The sequence below is a fragment of the Perognathus longimembris genome, chromosome 9 (genome assembly GCF_023159225.1).
Source record: "Perognathus longimembris pacificus isolate PPM17 chromosome 9, ASM2315922v1, whole genome shotgun sequence".
Lineage (NCBI taxonomy): Eukaryota > Metazoa > Chordata > Mammalia > Rodentia > Heteromyidae > Perognathus > Perognathus longimembris.
This window is the reverse complement of record NC_063169.1, coordinates 32,694,401-32,721,226: the sequence shown is the minus strand read 5'-3', so window position 1 is coordinate 32,721,226 and position 26,826 is coordinate 32,694,401. Positions and strand designations below refer to the sequence as shown.

The 26,826-nt window shown below is 34.0% G+C and overlaps 1 protein-coding gene across 1 annotated transcript in view; it reads right to left on the bottom strand.

The window, feature by feature from the left end:
* The window catches only part of Rims1 (regulating synaptic membrane exocytosis 1), a 547,387-nt gene that overhangs the window by 136,847 nt on the left and 383,714 nt on the right, over nt 1-26,826 (bottom strand). Inside the window, 10 exon segments of the mRNA XM_048353904.1 lie at nt 4,906-4,989; nt 12,273-12,362; nt 12,826-12,939; nt 13,213-13,290; nt 16,681-16,743; nt 18,448-18,573; nt 20,203-20,359; nt 24,579-24,650; nt 26,307-26,460; nt 26,587-26,758. Coding sequence (XP_048209861.1) covers nt 4,906-4,989; nt 12,273-12,362; nt 12,826-12,939; nt 13,213-13,290; nt 16,681-16,743; nt 18,448-18,573; nt 20,203-20,359; nt 24,579-24,650; nt 26,307-26,460; nt 26,587-26,758 — 1,110 coding nt within the window.

Here is a 26,826-nt window from a genome sequence, read left to right as displayed (position 1 = left end):
AGCATACCATGTGAAACTATATCTTTTACTTTTATCTTTCTTCCCCATGGTATTACCCCTGACGTCACTGTAACTGATTTTTGTACCTGGAGTATTGTATATACTTATCAGAACTAGGGAAGGGAAGGAGAACATCAAAATGGAGAGACAAAGGGTAAAAGGCCAATCAATGAAACAAAAATAATTACAATATAATATTCTGTAAACCAAACTGTAAAACTCTGGGGGGTGAGGGAGGGAATTAAGGGGGGGATAGAAGAAAAATAAGGGAGGAGGGATGTGGCCAAAAGGAACTGTATTACACTGTTGGTAGGAATGCAAGTTTATTCAGCCATTGTGGAAATCAGTGTGGAGGTTCCTCAAAAAACTAAACCTAGAGTTTTCCTATGACCCATTAATTCCACTTTGGAGCATTTATCCAAAAGATCACAAACCAAGATGTCGTAAAGCTACCAGCACAACCATATTTATTGCAGCACTATTCACCATAGCCAAGGCATGGAATCAGCCTAGATGTCCTTCAATGAACAAATGGATCAAGAAAACTTGGTATATGTAGATAATATCCATCCGAATCAATGATATTGTACCATTGTACATAATTGGAAAAAAATATATTGAGTGAAATAAGTCAGGCCCAGAGACATACAGGTTGCATGGTTTCCCTCATTAGTGGTAGCTAGAATGTGCCTATAAATCTACAAGTAAACACATTGAGTATTAAGCAAGGTATTACAAATGAATTGACTAAAATAGAATGAACTCTATGGAAAGTGAAAATAATATAATTATTTAAAAAGACAGTCAAAGCCTAGTGCAAGGATATGGGTACTTTCAAGGAGGGGAGTGAAACCAAAGGGAGAGGAGTAGATGAATGAAGGGGGAAAGGGAAGAGAATCTAGGTAAGAATTAATTGCATACACCACAGAATTAAGAAATATAAGGGAAGGACTGGGTCAAGGCGGGGGTTGTGGTGATACAGATGAAGATGCATGATTCACAGAATCTGCTTTGATAATGGCAAAAAGTCAATGCATGAGTAAAAATAATAATAATAATTAAATTAGGTAAGTACAGGAGAGGATCGGTAAGAATGTTGAAAGGGGTGACATTGATCAAGATGCACTGTTCATAATTTGCTTTGATAAATGGCAACTCCTTTGTACAACTACATAAAGATAATAAAATATTCAAAAGACAATATAAACTAAAATAAAGCACATTTCTTTTGTTAAAAAAGAACTTGGGAATGGAAAAACTGGGAGAGAATGAGGAAAGAGGGTGACAATGTTCAAGTCATTACCTGACTAATGTAACTGTAACCTCTCTGTGTATCACTTTTACAATAAAATTTATTTTTTAAGAACTAAATAGAAAAAAAATTTAAAAATCACTAATAAGAATGCTTCAGTTACAAAAATAGTTCCAGGTTAAGCTAGGTAATTATAATTATTAGAGCAACATATACTACCTTTTCATACCTAGATGAATACTGAAATTCAGAAGCTTAGTAATTCAAAGTTACATGCATTCTTTTGTGAATAGCTATTCACAAAGTAGCCATTTAGAAAATATTTTGTTAATGTTTTAGCCATTGGCTGATGTACCCATTTGGTAAATTTCAAGTTATAAGTGGATCTAAGCTTTATAAAGATTCTGAGACATATATAGGCATAGATTAATGCCATGATAATGTTAAGAAGCACTAACATTTTTAGTAAAAAAAAAAAAAACTGCAAAAAACTTTCATACTATGAATATCAGAAATATTCCCCTAAGTATCTAGTACTACATACTTTTTCTCTTTATTTTCTTAGCAAATACTAATTGTACAAAAAGGGTTCATTGAGATATTTCCATCCATGCATATGATGTACTTTGATTAAATATCCCCTTCAATTACTGTATTTGTGTGTGTATGCTGGTGCTGAGGATTAAACTCAGGGACTGAGCACTCCCATTTTGCTGAAGGCTAGTACTCTAACACTTGTGCTACAACTCCACTTTGGCCTTTTAGTAGTTAACAGAAGGTAAGGATCTCATGGACTTTCCTGCCTGGGTTGGCTTCAAACTACATCCTCAGTGCTCAGCCTCCTGAATAACTAGGATTATAGGCATGAGCCACCAGCATCTGGCCAATTAGTGTATTTTTATTATTGTTTAAAAAATGGTTTCCAGAAAAAATATTCTTATATATAAACCTATATAATTTGGTACTTTGCAAAACAATAAAAATATATATTGTCAAGAATGCTACTGTCAAGCCCGGCACAAATGGCTCAAGCTTATAATTGAAATCTTCATTACTCAGGACACTAAGATCTGAGAATCATGGTTCAAAGACAGTTCACACAGCAAAACCTGTGAGACCAATCTCCAATTAACTACCAGTAAAGCTAGAAGTGGAGCTGTGCCTCAAGTGGTACAGATCTAGTCTTGAACAATAAAAGTTCAGGGACAGAACTCAGGCTCTGAGTTCAAGCCCCAGGACCAGCATACACACACACACACACACACACACACACACACACACACACACACACAGACACTTCACTACTGAAATTAAATTATGCCAAAATAGTTTATTATTAGTTGTGTGTATGCAAGTCTGAGCAAATTTGTGTGTATGTTTATGCTGTGGAAGGGGAAACTAATTAATTTTTTACTTATGTCAACTTGCTAGTAAACCTGAACAATCACTTTTCATATCATTCAAAATAATGAAATAGGACACTGATATAAGACATCCATGTCCTGACCATGGAAACAGTCACAAATATGAACACACTGTGTTTTTCTCACTCGCAGTTTCCTAGGTCAGAGGGCACATTTTCCCAACTCCTAATAAATATTCACTCTACTCGCCCTGATGGTATTTCACTTAGAATAGTAGGGACTTCTGAGTCAGTAAATAGTGCTAGTAACAGGTACAATGCACATGTTCACTAAGCTTTATCAAGTGGATGACACAGCTACTTAAAAACTCACCATTAGTTAATAATTCCTCATTTTGATGGGCACCGTTTGTTCCTACTGACGAATGACAGTTTACTATTATTTTCTATTCTCTACAGCAATTAATTTCCTTATCGAGCTATTTAAGATGTATTATTTTCTGGTTTAATGTAGGATTTATTTACAAATAAGTCATTAAAATAGTGTATATACAAAATTTTGCACTTAGTAAATATATGAAATATATATTATGCTGATTATTACCTAGCACTAATTCTTCCCATCCTAGAAAGCCTAGAGTATGAGTCTTTTATAGCAGAAGGAACTTGGAATTCCAAATACCTAAGTCATATTAAATGGTTAATATTTTATGAACTAAAATATGCTCAAAATCTTGAAGTTTGTTGTCTTTCCCAACATTATTAAATGACATTAATTTTTTATATTATGAAGTTAATTTTTCTATCAAGTTGAAATTCTGGAGACATCCTAATGTGCAGAGAGAAAATAAATTATATCACTCTTCAACAGGCTACAACTACTGTCAAGAATAAGCTGACAAAGCACTCTTGTCTCATGACTCTTTTTCCTAGCTAGTAAAGAGGCTAAGATCTCATGATCAAGGTTTAAAGCTAGCATGAGCAGGAAAGTCTATGAGACTTTTATTTCCAATTAACCATAAAAAAAAGCCAGAAGAAGAATGTTGGCTCAAGTGGTAGAAGTGCTAGTCTTGAGCACTCAGGGACAGTGCTTAGGCCCTGAGTTCAAGCCCAAAGACTGGTACAAAGCAAACAAGAAAAACAAGAGCCATCATGCTTGTACAATGAGTTATCATGTATCTGATTGTTCTCTTTCAGAGATACTGCATCTACTTATTTAATAAATGTTACCAGTCTCATAGAATAATACATATTTGTGTGTGTGTATGTGTGTGTGTGTGTGTGTGTATGTGTGTGTGTGTGTGCCAGTACTAGGGCTTGAACTCAAGCCCTTGCTCTCTCACTTGGCTTTTATGCTCAAGGCTCTACTACTTGTGTGCCATACCTTCACTTTTGGCTTTTTGCTGATTAACTGGGTATAAGAATCTCTCAGATCTGTCTGCCCATGCTGGCTTGAAACCAGAATCCTCAAAACCCAATCTCTTGAGTAGCTAGGATTATAGGTGTGAGCCACCAGCAACCACTGTGTGATGGAATTTCTGCTGACAAAAGGCATCTTTGATGCCCCAAATGTTTTGTGACCACATAGGAAAAAATATTGTAAAGACTATGTATGAAAAAACGCAATAAATATAGGAGAATTGAATTACTAAAAACTAAGAATTGTAAATTCCTGGAGCATAGATGTTGTGGCACTTCTTAGAGCTTTGTATGAAATATATTCAATGTACTGACACTGTTCTCTACAAACTACCTTGTAGAATGTCCTTAGCTGACATTTGGTTTGAAAACACAAATGCATAAAGTATGCAAGAATCAAGTGCTCTACATTATACCATTTTTAACCCCAAAGCCTAAACTGCATCCTGAAAACAGACTTACACAGCAGGAAAGAAAACTGAGATTAAGCTATCAGCAGATGTAACCAATCTGCTCTAGCAGATATTAATACACTTTAAAGCAGAGAATTTTGCTTAATCTAATATAATCAAGAAACTATTGATAAATACATTTCTGGAAATTCCAAATACTGAACTGAATGCTTCTGAGAGGAGAACTTTTCTCTAATCTTGACTTTATTTATCTGAATCTACATCGTTTTCTATGCTGCTTTCCTTTTGGTAAATATTCTGAGGTGGTTTAAGAGAGTTGGGAGAAATAACTGGCAGAGCTCTCTGTATTTTGCTCTGGTTCCTGGAAGAAAGCATGTATTAACAACCATTCCTCTCTCTTTCACTTGGTGTCCTATGAGCCTCTCGAAGCCACTTGTCCATCAGGAGGTGACTAGTACCTGTCATTCTCCGGAGATGCATGTTGGATTTGAATCCTGGGGCTAGGAGGTCGTCTCCTATCTAGGGAGGGAGACCATCTACCCCTGTTTGCCCAGTGAACAAGACAGGAAAAACAGGACATTTAGTAACTTCTAAAATAAAACACATGGAATAGTAGGTCTGGAATTAGGCCCCTGAAAGGCAAAGTGTTCAATTTTGCTCTACAATTTAATCTTTTATTTTTACAAATTTAGAAACACAATTTATAATATGCAAGAAATTTAGGCTTAGAACCTTACAAATGGATAGAGAAAATATATGAAGATGTGTGGAATCTATGAATGTAATATTGCTTTTTTAAAAGATGCTAATTTGTACATGTCTATACAAACATAAATGTGAGTAGAACTAATTCTAATGCTTAAAGTTTTTACTTCAGTGGTTGGGATTTAGCTCAGCAAAAGAGCACTTGTCTGTCAAGTGCAAGGCCCTGAGTTTGATCCTCCCCACTAGGAAATATTAAAAAAAAAAAAATTTCCCTTCATTCTTTGTTTGTTTGGTGCCTGTACTCAGGCTTGAACTGAGGGCCTTGTGCTCTTCCTTGGCTTTTTTCTGTTCAAGGTTGGTTAGCTACTACTTGAGCAGCTCAAGCAGTACACAGCTCCCCTTACAGATTTTTGCTGGTCAGCAGAAGAATCTGTCTTTTCTGCCCACAATGGCTTTGAACCACTATCCTCAGATCTCAACCTCCTGACTTGCTAGGATTATAGGTGTGAGCCATCACAACAAGAGAAATTTCACTTCTATTTGAGTACAACAACTCTAATAAATCTTTAATGTCTACTTGATAGCAGGTTCTAAAATTACAAGGGGCAAGATGAGAGGTATATATTTAATAACAAGCAAGATATAGCTAGAGGATATAGAAATGTTCTTAATGACATGAAGAAATAATTTCTACCTAAAACTACCAATGTAGTCTTAACAGCTTTCATGATGTTTTTGGTTTTGGAATTGTTTTCTGTTTTATTTTGGTTCTAGTGGAAATTTTTATGGCAAAATATTCACTAATGACTTAAATTGAAGAAGATAGACAGATTTAGGAAATTAGCATCAAGTGTTAAATGTTCTGCTAATATTCATTTGCTTACATGTCTCCCAGTTGCTTTAACAGCTGTGTTTTATTTTAGCATTTACAATTATACTGTGTGTGTGTGTTTGTGTGTGTGTGTATGTGATGAATGGAAGACAGTTTGAAACTTAGTTCTTTCTTCTATTTAACTATCTTGAGATTCAGCCTGTGGATATTCAAAACTTAAAGCATAAAAAAAAACCTAGTTGAAAGCATAGAAGAAAACAGGGGATTGAACAGGTTAGGATTAGACATCGTATATATATGATACAAATAAATATTTAGCAGGATAATTTCTCTAGTTGGTAGCTTTCTCATACTCAACAAACAGATAATTGAGATATAAAATTTTATAATTAACAAAAAACTAGTCAGGACATTACAATGATAAAAAAAATATATATTGTCCTTTCATTAGAACTTCCGTTTCTGGATTTATTGAAGCATCTGAAGGAAAGCAGGGCTTATCTAGATGTGACAGGGTATTTGGAGACACTCTCTTAGGAACATTCATATAATCACACAGAGAAGGACAAAGGACAAAATATGGTCTGAGCTACTGAGAGGTCATTAAATAAGTAAAAGACAAGCAAATTTGAGCAAAAAGAAAACAAGAAAAAGATGTGGCAAGTACTTATAAGCATGCTAGATGTACACTAAATTTGAAACCTTTTTCAAATGACGTGACATTTAATTATTTGAAGTCATTTAAATTATTGGTCAACCTAATCTAAATCCTTAAAAATGTTTCAAGTTACTGGCTTGGTTCTACAGATAAAGTAAAATATTTTTATGATAAAAATAATTGCAAAACCCAATTGATAATGTATTTTTAGTTATTAAAAAATTCTGATACCACTTCATGAAATAGAAAGTTAATATTTTTCAGTGAAGGAATGATTTCAACTTGACAAAGTGAGTAACTTTGCTTCCTGAAGCAAAACTCCAGTCCTTGTATTTATTTTAACATAAAAGTAAACAAAACACTAATTATAAAACATACAGTGAAATTTATGAAGGAGAAAGGTGAACAAATTGAAGAACAAGCAACTCTGAAGGCAAGCTATTAGAAAAAGATTACTGAACACGTATTTTTAGCATACATATGTCTTTATACTCAGTTCTTCTGAATATGCTGATATACAGTATCAGTATGAAAATACATTTTTCACACAATGTTCTAGATAAGAAGAGCAAAGGATAAATTTACATGCAATTTTTTGTTCTAAAAATAAAAAACATCAATTTTTCCTTGTTTCCATATGATCTCATTTCAAAAATATTATTCTACATAATCATATACAAACAGCTTTTGAACCTTGTGATTCAGTCCTATGGATAACCTCCTTTGGTCTCACTGTCTGAATGCTTAGAGAACTATGTGTGTCAATTCTTAACTCACAGAATTGTGAGTTTCAAATTCAAAAGCATAGTCTATGTGATTTTATAATGTGTAACTCCCCTATAACATAAAAAGATCTAAATTGAGATTTTTATCTTTCTCTCCATCCATTAATTTTAATTTACTTTTTGTGTCTGTTGGTATTAGGGCTTCAAGTCATGGTCTATGTGCTATTATTTAGCTTTTTCTTCTCAAGGCTGGTGCTCTCCAATTTGAGCCACAGTTATACATTTGACTTTTTTGTGGTTAATTGGAGATAAGAATCTGAAAGCCTTTGGGGCCTGAGCTGACTTTGAATCTCCATCCTCAAATCTCAGCACTCTGAGTAGCAAGATTTACAGGCAGGAGCCACCAGGACCTCCATTTACTGGGAAATATGCAAAGGTTCAACTTCTACTTCTACTCTCATGTCCTAAGGGGGGAGGGGGGAAGATATGCTAGAGACTTTAATCAGTACACTGACCTACTTTAGTCTTTTGATTTCTTTTCCATACCAGCACAAACTGTGCTACTTACAAATGAAGTAAATTACTAAATTAGTATTTTAATGTTAACTATTTTAAATTCATTAATACAGGAATATCTGTTTGCTGAAAAGATTTTGTGTATACATGTATGTGCTGTCCTATGGCTTGAACTCAAGGACTGAGTACTATCCCTGAGCTGTTTTGCTCAAGTTTAATGCTCTACAACTTGAACCAAAAATCAATTTCTGGGTTTTTTTTAATGGTTAATTGGAGATAATAGTCTCACAGACATTCCTGCTTGGGCTGGCTTTGAACTGCTACCTTCAGATCTCGGCCTCCTGAGCAGCTAAGATTACAGGCATGAGCCTCTGGTGCTAGGCTGAATAGATTTTTTTTTAAAAATACTAAAATGCATAGTAAGCACAGAAGACTGCATGTGGACTTAGTAGTGCTAGGTAAAATACAACAATGAGGAACTTAAGAGATTAACAGTGATGATAATAAGTGGCCACTGATGAGCCATGAAAGAATTAGAATTCACAAGCCATTGTATGAATTAAAACATTGTTAAATGCCACTTTCCTCTCTAACACTGATAAATCTTAAAGTGAATTTGTATGCTTAAATGTATAATGAATGACATGCAGGAACATATCCATATCTGTTGGTAGGACATAGCAAAGCATCCTAATTATTTGTAAAAGCAACTGCACAGATATTATAATCATTCATTCTATAAATAGCATGAGTCAAAAACAATTAAGTATTTTATTAGAAACCAAATCAAATGAGTTTATGGATTATACAAATATATGTTTTAGTTTTTATTCCCTTATTCATATTAGACCCCTAAAACATGTGTCTCCCATATATTTTAAATAATATTTCACTTATTTCAATGGACACAGATACTTATGCTCTGAAATAAGGTTTATGATATGTATTTCAATTCAATTTAGAGTTCTTTAATTATAGGTAGGAATTTCCTTGCTTTGAAGCCTCATGTTTCCATGTGGAAGGAGATTGGGGGCACAAGGTAGATCACCTAAGAGATAATCTCATATAGAAATCCCACATTTCTTGGCTTAAAAAGAGTGACTGAGTGGGAATAATTTACTTAATGATGGTCATTCATAAGTAAGCCAATTTCCTATTCATGTAAGCATCAGAAAATAAAATAGAAGAGCTGGACACTGAAATAAAACTTCTATGTGAGAAATTATAATGAAAACTCAAAACCATTCTGTTAACCTGGGATGAACCATCTAGTAAAGCAGATAAGGTACACTCAAGGACTTCTAGCTTCTTTGGGAAAATGAATAAATTTTTAAATCTTTTCAATTTTTGCAATTTTTTTTTTTTTTTTTTTTTTTTTTTTGCCAGTCCTGGAGTTTGGACTCAGGGCCTGAGCACTGTCCCTGGTTTCATTTTTGCTCAAAGTTAGCACTCTGCCACTTGAGCCACAGTGCCACTTCTGGCCATTTTCTGTATATGTGGTGCTGGGGAATTGAACCCAGGGCTTCATGCATACGAGACAAGCACTCTTGCCACTAGGCCAGATCCCCAGCCCTCAATTTTTTGAATCATCAGTGAAGTCAGATACTGAGAATGTCTTGACAGCTTCCTCCTTGTGTTAATGCAACATGATTGGCTATAAAAATTTTTTAGGATGGCTTAACAACATGCATATATTAGGAAAATAGTCAGAATTATCAAACCATGGACTCTTCACATAGGATTTCATGAAGCTCTGGAAATAAGGCTGTTGTCTAAGGATAGGAAGTTAAACCTTGAATCCCTGCAAATTAGCAGAGATAGAACGCGTGCAGTTCAAGGCCAGCCCTGGAAAATGGTCAGGAATGTTTCCTCAAAAATAAACTGGGCATCATGTAGTATGCTATAATCCCAATATCTCTGGAGAAGACTGTCTGGGGATCACAATCCAGATCAGCCCAATGAAAAACTCAAAACAATATTAGAAAAGTATTTAAAGTATTGAAGACATTGCTCAAGTGATACACATGAACTACCAAGCACAAGGCCCCAAGTTTGAAGGCCTGGTACTAAATATAATTTTATAAAGGTAGTTTGTAAGGTATTTTGTAAGACTTCTTTGCCATTTTATTTACTATACATATATTAAATATTGGTATAACCATCCTATGATTGACCACAGAAATGAATCATTTTGAGTCTCCCCTGTCTCTCACTTCTTTACCGCTACACATCTTGACAGAGAGCTCAGATGAAATTTACAAAGATCCCACTCACCATTATCTTTCTCAGCTTTTCTTATGTATGTGTTCAAATGGGATTTTATTTTTTTTAATAGTATAACAATTGTTATTTATAAGCAATTTGTAATTTATCTGTTGAGAACTGTCCAATCCTGTTACACATTGGCTAATCAGATTTATTTGTTCTATTTTTTTTTTTTTTTGGCCAGTTCTGGGCCTTGGACTCAGGGCCTGAGCACTGTCCCTGGCTTCTTTTTGTTCAAGGATAGCCCTCTGCCACTTGAGCCACAGCACCATCAAATGGGATTTTATAGTCTCCCATCTTCAAAATCACTAAGTATTGGCTTTACCCTAGTTGGTGAAAACTTACCTCACTTCATTTTCTTACTAGCAACCAAATAATCTCACTAATTTGGGGATCATTAGTAACGCCAATCTCTATGTCCTTTTAAATAAAAAACATAGTTTTATTTGATGCATATAGTGAATAAAGTTTTCCATGCATTTTTCCTATAGTCGGAGGTATATATGCTCACCTGAACTGGACAGTCACCTGTATAATTATTGTGGCTAGCTAGTTCCAGGGAAATATATATATATATATATATATATATATATATATGTGTATATATATGTATATATATATACATATATATATATATGATGTATGACTTAGTAGCCATAAAGGAATGCTTGTTACCTTGCTAATATTTTCATAATAGTGACATGGTCATACAAAAACTTTTTGATACACTTGTTATAAGGATTCAAACTTTCAAAATTTAGAGCTCCAGTGACAAAGGTCTTGTCTAGCATGCCTGAGGCCATAGTTTAATTCCTTGTGCCACACACACACACACACACACACACACACACACACACACAAATTACCTTTTAATACAGCTACTAGCCAATTGTAAAATACATCTGTAGCTTAAGTTATTTTTTGTTTCTCTTCTTTTCTTTTACCTTCATTCTTCTTTCCTTCCATCTTCCATCCCTTCTTTCCTTCCTTCCTTTCTCTCTCTCTCTCCTTCCTTCCTTCCTCCCTCCCTCCCTCCCTCCGTCCCTCCCTCCCTCCCTCTCTTCCTCCCTTCCTTCCTTCCTTCCTTCCTTCCTTCCCCCTTCTCTTTCTCTCATTCTTCTTTCCTTTTGAGTATACTCAGAGCCTCCATCTTTCGGTTGGCTTTTTTGTTCAAAGCTAGCACTCTACCACTTGGGCCCTACCACTTCAGGCAAAAAAAAAATCACCAATTTACTGCTTAGTTAAAACTAAATTTCTCACAAACTTTTCAGCTCTGGCTAGTTAGATCTTCAGATCACAGCCTCCTGAGTAGTTAGGATTACAGATGTGACAATTTGTACAGCAGCAGTTTGCAAATTCCCCTGAATAACTTAATGACTTTTAACTTAAATAAAGGGATGGTGATTAAAAAAAAAGTCAGTAATAACTGAGTTCATTGGGTTAGAAAGTTGAGATACAATGCAAAGATTAAATGCTTACAATTAGAAACAGCGCAAACTTTTTCCAAATAGCCATATGAATTAAAGTCAGATTTACCAATCTGCCATCTAAAAATTTTCAGCAAAAATTATGTGGGTATCTAATGTATTCATTCTTGTAAGGCCTCAGGAAATCTCTACTTACCACATCCTTTTTGTCAAAATGATTTTAATGCAGAACATTTAAATATTCCAAAAAGTTGAATTAAAAATTGGCTACAAATGCCTAGGTGAAATATTATTTGTTTATGGATGATTGTTGTCAAGTATATAAATACTACTAGGAAGGTTATCCTCTCCTGTAGGTAATTCACTGGACCTTATAATATTATCAGCATACTGAAGGTTCCCTGAGTAGTACATAAATAAAAGGACTCCACAGGAACAGAAGAGGGAAAGCAGCAGCCAGAAGCAATTACAAATTACATCAAACCATTGACAACATTCATGGAGCTATGTGCATGTGCACTCTGGATATATCACATGCACATATCTCAAACACACATGTTTATCAAGGTAGAGAAAATGTAGACAATTGGCCAAGTGAACATGAATGAATAAATCTGCAAGACTCACATGAAACAAAATGATCAAAAAAATCACTAGCACAAATGATTAAAAAATTAAGAAAGTCTTTATTTGATACCTTTCTCGTTCTGGTGAATGCAAACTAGTATCTGGTCTCAAGCAGTTAGTACTAGCACTCCTAGCCCTGTCAAGTGAGGGCTGTAGTTCACTAGTGCCAGTGCATTGCATCCAGTGGTAGAAAGACAAAGAAAACAAAGAAAGGAAGACCATGTTAGAGAGTAAAGCATAAAATAATGATCTCTTTACATAAAAGGTAGAATCACTGTGATTCAATTCATAAAAGAGAGTTGACAGGATGACAAGTGTAAAGTTTTGTTTAGAAGATGGAGCTAAACAAATATTATGCTTATATTGCTTTGCATAATTTCTTTCAAAGGATCTCTGAAATATGACACTTAAGTCACATCTACTTATGGGAAAAACAAACCAAAAAAAAACAAAACTAGATACAGGTAGAAGTAAAACAAAATTCCTAAGAATTTATTACCAAGAACAATGCTACACCAAAACAAAATGAAGGACATCAGAGATGAAATAATTTTACAGCTCAGTTGTTTTGGCTCACAACACCAGATAAGAGAGGAGAAAGATCACACTTCCGGTGTTCTTACCTAAGCAGTATTTCGTCAATTAATCTCAATATTCTTGAGTTAAAGTACTCATGATGAAAGGAAAGGTCCTGTCTAGTCACTGATTTGGTCTTAGCATGTGCAGGCAGAATGGAGCTTCACAAATTAAAACCATACACAAATAAAATAAAATTAATTTCCATAATTAAACAAACATGTATAATGACAAATAAAGAAAAAACAACTAGAAGGGAGACATATGAGTGAGATTAGTTCTACAATTAGCAAGTTTTGTAATAAAGATAAAATTTGGGTAACGTTAATTTAATGTCTCTGTAATTTCTAAAGAAAAAATATATATAAACTTCCAATTTTGTTAGGGTGGGGATTAGGGATTTGTTTACAATGGGCTCACAGAGTGGCTCTTACCTGTAGACATCCCAATGAGAGCCGTTCTGTAATAAAGGCATCTTGGGTGGTAATGATTTATAGTGTTTAACAAGATGTCTGGAACGTGGCAATAAAAACACACAGGAAACAGAAAAATACACATGAAGCAAGTTTCACTACAATGGTAAAAATCTAAGAAACCTATGAAGCAAGGTAGATAGACCTTTGAAGAGCCTCAATAATTGTTTGAAGGCAGGATAAAATGTAAAATATAAACCATATACATCTGATTTCATAATACTCAATATTATAATCTAATTACCTTAATTAGAAAAATACTTGCTAACCAGATTTAGTAAATTGTTAAAATGTTATAATTTAATGCTTGAATCTGACTTAATATCTTCTTTTATAGAAACAATAACATATGTATAAGTACAAATCAATAGTTTGGGTAGTTTGAGAGGTAAAATATGACTGAATAAATGTTGGAAATCCAAATAATTGATGGGTCTGGTCATGGGATTGAATTAATATAATGAGAGAAAGAACAAAAGAACCCCAAAGTGATGACTTAAGAGCAAGTTATTTTTTTATTTATCAGTTTGTGGATCCACATCAATCACCATAAAAATTAGCATCATGAACAGTAAACGAGGCCCATTCAGTTAATTTCTTGATAATTTAAAAAAAGCTCTACAAATTTACTAATTATGAAAATCCATCATCTATTTTAGTTTACACTGAAGTATGGAAGTAGGGAAGAGAACCTGCATTTGTCAAGATATGAAGAATATCAAACATTCTCCTAGTTTGATCACATTTAAGCTAATGATCATTTATGCTAATGCTTCCTTAAAGCAAGAATATAAAAATGTACTAGATTCCCATTGGAATGACATGCTGAGGAAAAGATGTTAATGAAAAAATTCAGACTGTTTTGTAGAAGCTTCTTTGCAACCCCTATCCTTAGGCAAACACTTTTAGTAACAAGTTGCCATAAATTGACTAAGAAATTTCCTCAAAAATGCTTTTTCAGGAATATTGAGATCCACATGAAATGGGAAAAGAAAGGGGAATGTATAGACTGACTGTCTAATCTTATATAAACACTCAAGTGATACCCATTGGCTATGAACTGGAAACTCTGGGTCGAGACTCTAACTCTGTTTTCACAAATACACAATGGCAGCTATTACTACTTAATTGGTACTGTGTGGAGTAAATGAGATAATATGTATAACATATCTACAAAAAGGAGAGCTGCAGTATTTTGGTATGTTATCATTTCCTGAAAAATATTTTTATTAAAATATTTTTTGTGATTAACAATTTTGGGTAAGTGGATTAAATAATATGAAGCACTTTAGATTTCTTCAATAGCCATAGCAGGGAAGACTTTAGTTTGTAAAATTTCCAGCTATTATAGTTTTGGAAAACCTACTTATTTTGGGAAATATGAAGTAGATTTGAATTTGAATCTTTATTGTGATTTGATCAAATTAAATTTTCTTAGAATTGTTTCCTCATGTATAAAATGAAGAAAGTAATATTCATAATACACTATTCTCAGAAAACTGAGATAAGGTACACTAAAGAGTAATATTATGTCATAAAATAATATTATGTCATAAAATATTATATAATATTATGCAATATTATATAATATTATGTCATAAAATTTTTACATAGATTTATTGGAAGGTAGAAAATCCTCAGATTTTAAATGAATTTTTAATTTATTATTTATACTTAAAAATCCCAAGTAAACATGTTAATGATATATTTTTAAAGCTTTGGTGAATATTTAACCATAAAAGCTACACTGATAATAAATTTCTGTAATTTATATGAAAACAAGCCAATTATTTTTCTATCCATATATATGCTTATTTATGCTTGCATATTTTATTATACTGATGAAAACTGTTTATAAATGCATTAAAGCAGATACAGAAAACATTGTATATACATAAAAGTAGATATATTTGAATTTATGTTTTCTGTCTTTATAGAAAAACAAATAAATTAGAAATGTTTGAAAACTGAAGACTAAAAATGCAGTTGTTGCACTTATGGGTAGTTGTACTAAAAATGTATTTGGCAGTCAAAAATAAATGGGACAATTACTGTTATAAAAATATCAGAAAGGAGATAGAAAATGAAAACACTAAGAGACACATTTGGCTCTGCCCCTCTATCTAGTTCTACTTCCATTTATTGTCTTTTTGTTGTTGTTGTTGCATGCACAGCCCCAGGGATTGATCTGTCTCAGTTGTATACTCATCTGAGTCAGGAAACCAATTCAAATGGATTTCAGAAGTATTAGTAAAATGTCCACATTCAGAGTAAGACTGCATAAAATTCTGCCTTCACAAATATTGGTACAAAATAAGGAAATGGAAGAATGAATGGATCTACTCTATTTAGACTACTAAGGTATGTAGCCTAGAAATAGACACTGGATGCAGACAGGCACATTAATAAACGCAGAGTGTGTGTGCCTGTGTGCCTATGCTTGTGTCTATTTTGTTTGTAGCAAATGTAGGTTAAAACATTCAGAATTACTAAACAATGTCTATTGACAAAGTGATTGCCTAGAAGAGCTAATAAGAACCCTAAATAGCATGGCATCTGAATTGAGTGATTTTTTTACAATATTTTTAATTTATGTTTTCATCTATTGGCTAATATTTCTTCATCTTTCTTCCCTGTGATGAACAAATAAACATTGCAGTAATTATCACTAGGGTAATTTTAGACTTTAAAGTGAATATTCTGTAAGAAATTGTTCTTCAGATATGAAATTCAAGATTGAATGAGACTATCATAAAATGTCAAGCTTTAAACTCTAATTTTGAGGAGACCACTAGATCCTTTTTTTGCTAATCTGAATAAAAAGCATAGTTACTCATGTGTTTAAGGGAAATTTTGTAATGTGTTATTTCTAATCTGACAGGGGCTTGGTGAGTTAAGAAGTTAAACATCTTTAAACAAGAAGAAAGCAGAAGCTCCAGCATTAAAAATGCACTGGCAACATTTTAATATAAGCAAATAAGATATGAATAACATAACAGTACATTCCAAAAGGAAAATAATAGCAACAAAAGGCTAAAACAATGAAATTACAATCATGAAAACAGTAAGACTGCCATGCACAGATCAGAACTGGTGACTAGACAGGTGATATGTGTGCTAGGAGGAGCAGGAAGTGCTCAGAGTGAGTGTCTGGAACTGCAATTTTGGACACCTGTACCCGGGTTTCTGAACGTGAAAACAGTTTCACACAGGCTTACCAGTTTTTAAATTTTAGATAGCCAAGTAGTCTGTCTATATTAGAACTGAAATATATTTGGAAATGTTTTCATAACCTTCATATAAGGTAAAACAATTTTTGAATACTTGGTAAATTTCTACTTGTTATGATACTACTGAAAAAAAGACAGAATAGGAGAATGGAAAGAGCGTCATCACACATAGTTACCATTACCAAATCCCTGTAATTACCTTGTAGTATGTAGGCATTCTGCACTTCGTCCTCGTTTTGCTCTGGGCAGCATAAGAAGCTCACTGCACAGACAGGATGGGTGGTGAGTGAAACAGATAAATTATGAGGTATTAAATGACATGGGTTATGCCAGTGGTATGCCAATGAAAACATGAAAAGGGTAGAAACCAGATTGTCTGCACTAACATATTTGCTTGAGAGGTTAAAAAAATAAACATGAGAGCATTTAAAAAATTTAAACAATAAAGTACAAACGTTGTGGCTGAAGTCCTAGGTACTGCTGCTGATTTGCTAGCCTGTTTGAAAATCATTTTGTAGAACATAAACTCAAAATAAAATTAAGCTTTCCCCAGAAGGTACAAGGAATATGTGAATACTTAAAACAATACGTTTGGCCTTTCTGATATTAACTGGAACTCCAAAAGCTTTTTTTTAAATTTATAGCAAATTAATTCATGATAATTCTTGTGTTTTATAGCCATTGAGAATTCAATAGCATATTATACTTTTTTCTTGATCAAGTAGGAATGAATGTGATTAGGATTTTTATACTAAAATTATGCCTTTTCTATGTACGAGTTATATTCACTATAATTGATAAGCCTTGTTAACCAGCCCCACTAAAATTCAGAGACCCGAATGAATGTGACAAAGTGGCCCTCACTCAGTTAAGCTCACCTGAGCAGTCTAGAACCCTATTCTTTAGAGCAGGTTCCTGTCGCAGTGTCCAACTTTAATACCCTCCTGGAGGTCATGGCCCACATCCCAGTCAATGAGGTAGTTGAGGAAGTCAACCTGGGAAGTGTCCTTGATTCCAGTCAGTATCACTATCATTTCCCTCTATCTCATAGTAACTATCTCCACTTCAAAACGCCAGAAGAGGGGCTGGGAATATGGCCTAGTGGTAAAGTGCTCGCCTCGCACACATCCGGGTTCGATTCCACAGCACCACATGTATAGAAAAGGCCGGAAGTGGCGCTGTGGTTCAAGTGGCAGAGTGCTAGCCTTGAGCAAACTAAGCCAGGGACAGTGCTCAGGCCCTGAGTTCAAGCCTCAGGACTGGCAACAAAAACAAAAACAAAACCAAACAAAAGGACAGAAGAGAACATTCACCTCATACTGAATCTTGGGAAACTTTAAACCAGCCCCTGAGCTTCTGGTCAGCCTCACAATACAAGCACATGCTTGTAAGACTTGGCCCAACAACAGGTTCATGATGAAAAGCTGCAGTAAGTCTTTAGAACTAAAGTCATATTTACATAAGACAGAATCTTAGTATCCTATATATTACAGACATTGACAGAAAGACATTTTATTTTAAAAGTGATTTATCACAAATATTGTATGATTAAATTTATCTCAGAAAATCCACAATATCTGCTGCCTTACAGATAACCCATATTCAAAATGCTTTCACTATATAAGTAAAGTAATTTTATAATTGCAAAAAATAGCATCCCAAACAAAATGACTCCTACAAGAATAATACTTAAAAATTGCTCATTGTATAATTTAGGTCAAAATCTAAGTCAACAACTGTGTCTTTGCAACTGGCTAAATATAAAGCATGATTTTAAAAAACAGTATAATTTTGGTCCATTAATTTCTAGAGTTACATTTATGTTAGAATGTCTTAAACATTTCCAGAGTGAAGTTTGGGGTTGAATTATGCAATAATTTTTAATTTACTATGCCACAGTATCTGTGTGCATCAAATTAGAAGAAAGAAAAACTCACAGTGTGAAGATAATAATGTGGACAAGTACCTGTCTTGTTCAGATAAATATTGACTGTCCACGTCTCTGGCTCTGTGGTCAGTGGTACTTCGGGAGGCATCATGGTGTCTGGTTGGAGAGCGTGACCTTCTGGTTGGATGAATTTCATCTAAGCTCCTAAAATTGATTACAAAAATATCCATGCGTCAAAAGCATACCAACTCCTGTAGTTACACAGATTAATCTGTTAAACAGATTAAGGAAAATAAATGGACAAGAATTCACAAACAAATAATGTGGTTTAAACAGTGTTGATATTATTCTCAAACCTATTTTCTTTCTTTCTTTCTTTCTTTCTTTCTTTCTTTTTTTTTAGTTTTATTTTTGTGCCAATACTAAGGCTAACACTCAGGGTGTCTTTCTCTTGCTTGGCATTTTTGCTCAAAGCTAGCATTCTACCACTTGAGCCATAATATCACTTTTGGCTCTTTGGTTGTTAACTGCAGCTAAAGAGTCTCACAATATTTCCTGCCTGGGCTGGCTTTGAACTGCCATCCTCAGATCTTAGCCTTCTGAATGGCTAGAATTAAAGTTATAAGCCCCCATTACTCAGCTTACATACTTTTTTTTGTTTTTATTTTTTTTAAATTTTTATTGTCAGACTGATGTACATAGAGGTTACAGTTTCATACGTTAGGCATTGGATACATTTCTTGTACTGCTTGTTACCTCATCCCTCATTCCCCCCTCCTCCTCCTCTTCCCCTTTTCCTTCCCCCCCTCCATGAGTTGTTCAGTTCATTTACACCAAACAGTATGCAAGTATTGCTTTTGTAGTTGTTTGTCTTTTTTTTTACCCTATGTCTCTCGATTTTAGTATTCCCTTTCAGTTTCCGAGTTCTAATACCAGTATACATGGTTTCCAACGCACTCAGATAAGATACAGAGACAGTGCAGGTACAATCACAGGAAGGGGATACAAGAAGATCATCAATAATAGAAGCTACAGTTACACATAGCACATTGAAAGTAGTTGCAACAATGATAGAACAATTGTTTCCATATCCTGGAGTTCATTTCACTTAGCATCATCTTATGTGTTCATAAGGGTACAGCTATTGGGCTCTTGTGACCCTCTGCTGTGACTTGCCTAAAAATGTGCTAATTATTCCCTATGAGGGAGACCATAGAGTCCATGTTTCTTTGGGTCTGGCTCACTTCACTTAGTATAATTTTTTTCCAAGTCCTTCCATTTCCTTATCTCTTCAGATCGTCTAAATCTTTCGCCTTTTACATACTTATTTTAGTCAATTATTTTTAAGAATATGCAATGTGCATACTTTACCTTTACATCACAACCAAAAGATAGAAGTAATTATCATTCTCATAACTACTACTGTTGTTGCACAGAAGATAAGATAGAATAATACATATGTTTTAGTCAATTTTTCCTGCACTGAAACTTCTCCACCTATATAATACTAAATCTTCAAATACATTCTCCTTCAAGCTTTCCCTCTTTGCCATTTTCCTCCATAGTTCTACTTCATTACTGTCAGACTTCCCCCAAGAGGTATGTAAACTTGCAAGCAGATTACAAGATAGTTATTCAATGCTTTGCTTGGAATATAAATATTCTCCATCTTCTAGAGAATTTCTTAAAACTAAAGAACAAAGTATTGTATGGGTTGGGTGAATAAGTGCTTTGCTACAAATGATTCCAAGTAAACAAACTTGATTGACATAATCATTATTTTATTGCATCTTTATTCTTATGGCAATTCACACAGAGTCTTTGAATGCCTACCTCTGTAATGGCACATTTGGTAAACGTGAACGCGGTCTTCCCTGATCTTCACCGCGATGAGGAGATACTGAGCGTGAGCGGTGATGGGTGGTTCTTTGCTGTTCCGGCACTGTTAAGGTGGTTGCTTTAATTTCTCTAGCACTAGACCTATAGCCCACTGACAAGAATATATATGCACACACAAAAAGGTTAGGGTTCTTCTATCAGGCAAACATTACAAAACAAAATTCTATTGAAGCAGCCATCAACCTATTAATCTTAAATGCCAGGCAATCAGTAGTGTTAGCCTTGTCTTCAAAAGTATTATGTATATCCACACAGAGTGTAACATATACATGCATAAGAACAATTACTCTTTTGTTTCAAGCTACTATGAAGATACTGACTATGAATATGAGAGTTAATGACTCAGACGTTATGGTGACTTAGGACACTGTTTTAACTGAAAGAACAAATGAGTTAGTGAGTTTTCAACAACATACATCAAGCAGTTGATTGTGAACTATCACTAATATGCAAGTCAATGCTTAGAAACTTAGTATCTTTTTACATTTAAATAAGTTCTTTATTTGACTTTCCTTCTAAAGATAAGTTATTTTAGATGAACTGCAAACAGATTCACTAATAAACTGAGAGTAAAAATATCCTATCAAAAGTCTAGGTATAAAAGCAAAGAGCACTAGACTACTTTAAAAAAAAAAAAGAAGAGTAGAAGAAATTGAGTATTACAAATAACAAATTGTGAATTTTGAAAACCATAGATAATACTGAAATTTTCAAATGTAAGTAGTGTATGAGTAAAGATGATTATGGCAACATGTAAAGAAAATAATTAACACTGCTAAAACATCACATGTACCCTGGACATTTCTCTAGTAGTTTTGTTAATGTAGCATAACTTAGCTAATGCAGTTGACAAAAGTGCAATTAAAACTAAATTATAATGGTCCTCCTTGAAGTATACAGGTGTTTTCTTTTCTATCATCTCTAATTTGATTAAGATAAAAATAGTGATCTCAAATGTACAGTAGCTGAATGCTCTCATGGGGGTCATTGTTTTCTATTAGTGCAAGGAAAATAAAATAATAATGTGTAGTGAAAGGAAGTAGCAGTACAAAATGTACATGGGCCATGGAAACAGTACTTTAGCCAGGCAACTCAACTTTTTGTTCATCTTCACTTTGAAAGTCTTGTATGATTTTTTAAATGCCATAAAACCTCATTTCTAAAAGCTAATAGTCTCATAGCAGTTAAACTGATGTAACATCATAATTTTGTGACTGAACTTAAACTCTAAGAAAGATATTTAAAAAGTTCATCAAATGTAAATTCATAGCCTACTATATTTATCTGTCCAGAAAAAGTATTAAAATATATGGAACATATTTTAGAAAAGTCAAGGTATGAAAATAAATATTTAAGATTTGCTGTGGTAGAGCATTTTTGAACTAAGCATTTGAGATTCTTCAGGCCAACCAGGGATTTCATCTATATAAATTTTCTCTTCCCACTGTATGTTAGAAAATGAACAAGTTATCTTTATAATCTATCTCTAACAGTAAATTATATTGTGCTTATTAATACAACCTTTGGCTTCATTTTACCTTACTGCATATTTTCTCTATATGTCATCATTTCTCTTTATTTAAAAGGCATAGTACTGTGTAACTTCACTACAGTATTTGTGTTACATAGCTTTATATGTCGGTGTCTGTGTATCATTGGATTATCACTCAAAAATACAAATAAACTGCATGACTATGAGGAGACATTTCTATAATAATTTTTAATTTATGATTTATATATTATATAAATATGTATAATATATAATAGTCTATTAAAATGTAGGTCCAATGAATTTTATAATGCTAAAATAAATCTAGGTGCTGGTGTCTCATGCCTGTAATCCTAGATACGCAGAAGGCTAAGATCTGTGGATTGAGGTTCGAATTCAACATGGGCAGGAATGTCCATGAGACTTTTATCTCCAATTAACCACGTAAGAGCCAGACATGGAGATGTGGCTAAAAGTGTTAGAGTACTAGCCTTAAACAAAAACACCTCAGAGAAAGGGCCCAGACCCTGAGTTCCAGCCCTACAATTGACAAAAAAAAAAAGATAAATAGAAGAATAAAAACGTTTTTTCAAATGGCAATGTAAGCATTGCTCCTATATGATGATGAAGCATATTATTTGTGCTTCAAACATTCTCATAAGAATATTTCAGTATTAGACCACAGAATTGTTTTAGAATTTCATGTTCTTTCATGGTACAAAGAATTAATCCCATTTGTAGTAGATCTCATAACTCATTTTAACTCTTCAAAGCAGATATCTCAGAACCAAAAAGGAAAAAAAATTAATCATGTTAGTAAATATATTTAGACAGCACATCCTTTGTCTCATCATTAAAACTACAAAATTTTAGGTGAATATAATGCAAGATCAACCCATAGAAGAATTTGCATAAGTTTGTGATTCCTAATAGTCAAGAATGTTGTTATATATAATAGCTATCTTATCTACCATCTACTATACTATTAATCTAATTCCTATGTGAACACCATGGATTTAAATTTAATCATTTTTTCCAATTTCATAAAAAAAAATAAGCTGTTATATCCTGAAAGTTTCTGTTGGGAATATATGCAATCACTGTGGTTCTTTCAGAAATAAAAACAACAGCTGAGCTGGTTCAAAGCTAGTAATCCTAGGTACTCAGGAGGCTGATAGCTGAGAATCATGGTTCAAAGCCAGCCTGGCCAGGAAAAATCTGTGAGACTCATATCTCCAATTAAGCAGAAAAAAAGAAAACAAAAAACACCTAGCCGTAAGTAGAGTTATGGCTCAAGTCGTTGAGTGGTAGCCTTGAGCCAAAAAGCTCCAAGACAGTGCCTGGGCCCTGAGTGTAAGCTCCACGACCGGCACAAAGAAAAAGAAAAAAAAATGTAATAAAAAAACAAATAGAAAATGCTATACCGTATTATTCAAATATTTCTCTTATGCTTTGATATCCAAGTGTGATCTCTAAATATACAGATGTTCATAATGTTAAGCTTTTGCTTTAACGATATTTTATTTGCTACTTTGAATGTGTGGTGCTGAGAACTGAACACAAACCCTGAAACAAATTATACAAGTGATACACACTTGGTCCATATTCCACAGCCCATTTGTTGGTATTGTGTTTGTGAGATAGTGTCTTCCTAAATTTGCCTGAGTGGGCCTCAATCTTGGCAATTCTTCTGCCTCTGCCTCCAGAACAGTTAGGATTGCAGGCATGTGCCAACACACCCAAATATATTCTACTCTGATACATGATTAAATACCATAATTTCTCTAAATTATAGACAGCAAATTCAACTAAGTTTATAGAATTATCTATAATTTTCTCCTATATCTAATGAAGTTGTATGCACTACATCAAATTGTGAATTTGGTCATTAATGTAGAATCAATTTTTCCAAAATTGATAATTTATCAAAACCATTATTTCCCTCAAATTAAGTGCATCTTCTTTTGAATAATTATGTAAGTTAAGAGGATATATATAAACACTAATAAAGTGAGCTGGTTTTAATAAATCATGTTTCTTTTTTACAGGACTCTTTAATCCATTTGTATTTAGATATTTTATTTCCTTTTATTAATAAACCAAAGGAAATTATTTAGGATTAACCATTAGTGCTTGATTTTACACATTTTTCTGACTAAATTCAGATAGAAAATGTAAGTTTGAACTTCAAAATATGCCCCCAGATCTTACCCACTACACAGTGACAAAATTGTTCATTTCAAATTAACTTTGAATCTTTTTGAAGCAGTTTATCATTTAAAGAAATATACACACACAGTCTAGGCAGTGTCAGTGGTTAGCACATCACAAACGCATTGAAAGCGACAGCCATGCCACATGCAATTTCCAACCCTGCCATGCACCTTCCTCAGTATACTCCACAGCTGGTTACAGTATCTTCAGAAACGAAAGAAGAGAACAAATCACAGAAATGCAATATAAAACATGGGAGGATGGAATTTCGATACTAAGAAAATCAACCATATCCTTGCAAAATGAAATTCATATGTTTACTTATGCTCAGAGCATCATAAAATCTAGAATTCGTTTTTCCTGACTAATGAATGCTGCTTCTGAGGAAGAGCCTGATTAAACGAAGCAAACAGGGATGGTGTTAATAAATGCTAGTTCACTTGTTTTTTTCAACATTTCAACAATTGGACACACAAGTCACCATGGAATAACATTATACTGATTTTTTTGTTTGTTTGTTTCTATGCTGCAGAAATCCAGCTCAGTATCCGGAAGGAGTATGGCAGGTGATACACAGGAAAGAGCCATGCGCTTCACATCCACTCACCTGGAGGAACTACTCCAATACCATCATCAACCTCATAATCTGAGATATCACTATCACTGATTCGCTGAGATCCTGCACAACAATAAGGCAAACAGATACCTCTGTGTCTGCGTGGTAAAAGATATGTGTTGTTTTTTTTTCTTAAGGCTAATTACATTACTACTAAACACTGTGAACAGAACAACACAACTGAAACTCAGAACTGAGATTTTAAGAAAGAGTTGTTTGCCAGGTTCTGGTAGCTCATGGCTGAAATCTTAGTTACTCAGCAGGTTGTGATCTGAGGCCCTTATCTCCAACAAATAGCCCAAAGCCTGAAGTGGAGTGGTGGCTCAAGTGGCAAAGTGTCAGCCTTGAAAAGAAAATGGACAAGTAAGAGTGTGAGGCTGTGAGTTCAAGCCCTAGTACTGGTACAAAATAAATAAATAAACAAAAATATAAACAAATAGGTAGATAGATGTATGTTCTCAAAGGATAATGTTTTCTCAGAATTTCTTCTTTACAATACCGAAGATATAAAAACAAAGGAGCTACAGGAAAAATGACTTTGTTGAGTGTGTTTTGTAGTTAAAATACTACCTTAAAAGCTTTTAGCAGAGTGAATAAATGAAGCTAAGGAACCTTCCTCTGCCTTTCAAGAATGCTGCTGAGTGAAAGACTCCAAAGGATTTCCCTTTACTGAAGCTCAGTGGAGCAATCCCAGCAAGGCATCAGGGCCCTCTAGAAGACACATTTCCCTTCTAAAATTAGCCATTCTATGGTATTAAAAATAAAGTTTGAGGAAATGATTGATCAGATAACAACTAACACGTAATATCCAGTTGTGTGAAAAATTTAAAAAAAAAACAATTTGGTTAAGAGTTACCAAAATGAAGATTATAAGTTTCAGTTGTTAAATGTGATATTTACCAACAACTCAAAAATTACTGGTTATGTGTGTGTTGGGGGGAAGGTATATGTGTATGTGTGTGTGTATATACACTGGGGCTTGAATTCAGGGCCTTGAATACCTGCTTGGCTTTTTCTGCTTAAGTATTTAGCACAACAATTTTAGCCATACCTTCACTCCTGGCTTTTTTCAGGTTAATAGGACATAAAAGTCTCAAGGATTTGTTTTCCAGAGCTAACACTGAATCTCCATCCTCAGATCTAAGCCTCTCGAGTAGCTAAGATTATAGGTGTGAGCCTCAGCGCCTGGCTTAAAAATTACTAGATATTTTAGGCATGTAAGTACAAATAAATATTTCACTTACAAGGAGTAGTAAAAAAATTCCTACATATTGGTAGAATTTCTTTGTTCTTAACCAACAATAGAATATCAATATGCTTACAGATAATTTTAAAACATTTTTAAAATGTTCCAAAAACTATGAGTAATAACATGAAGAGATCTCTAATAACTATAAGGTTAACAGGACCTTATTATATCTCACAATCAATAGTAACATCACAAGTGACTCCATCTGTTAACAAATGGACAACTCAGTTTCTTAAAAAATTACTATCTAGAGTTTTCTGCTTTCCAGCTGTACTATGATTTATACACACACACACACACACACACACACACACACACAACTGTATTGTGAAAATGAAGAAAATATTTCTGCCAAGTGTCTTTATAGAGATGAAAAATTTTCCAATAGTCTGATATCTCATAAGACATTTGAAAAGTATTTTGAATGTTAATCTTCAAATTATTGCAAATACTTAATGACCTCAACCTACTTTGTAGCTTTTTGCTAGAGTTTTCTCCATGAAGATGTCTCCTGGGCAGGAAGGGTGATGGCTGAGGCAGAGGTAGTGAAGACTCATCATGGGTCTGAAGTTTGTACCAGTGAGGTTCATCATCTAAAAGTGCTGTCTCCAATTCTATAAGGATCTGAAAAGACAATTCTCAAATGAAATCCAGCACCTTTTATAAAATGACACATAAAAATACTCCTAACAGATACATATTGCAAAGCATCAATAAACATTTGAGTTAAATCTTCCTCATATACAGCACCTCTCCAAGAAATTGGCTTTCTTCTTCTTGTGCCCTAGGCTGATCCCACAAAGTTATTTCTAACATCCGTTCTCGAAAATCACGACGATGGACATGCGAATAGACGAAAGTTTGGTTCCATTTGGGTTCTAGAACTTTCTTTACTGTTTTGGTCCTCCTTTTACTTTTGTCACTGAAAAAATAAAGATGTTCTATGAATGAACTAGCAAAAATAACAATATACTGCCATCTACTGTAATT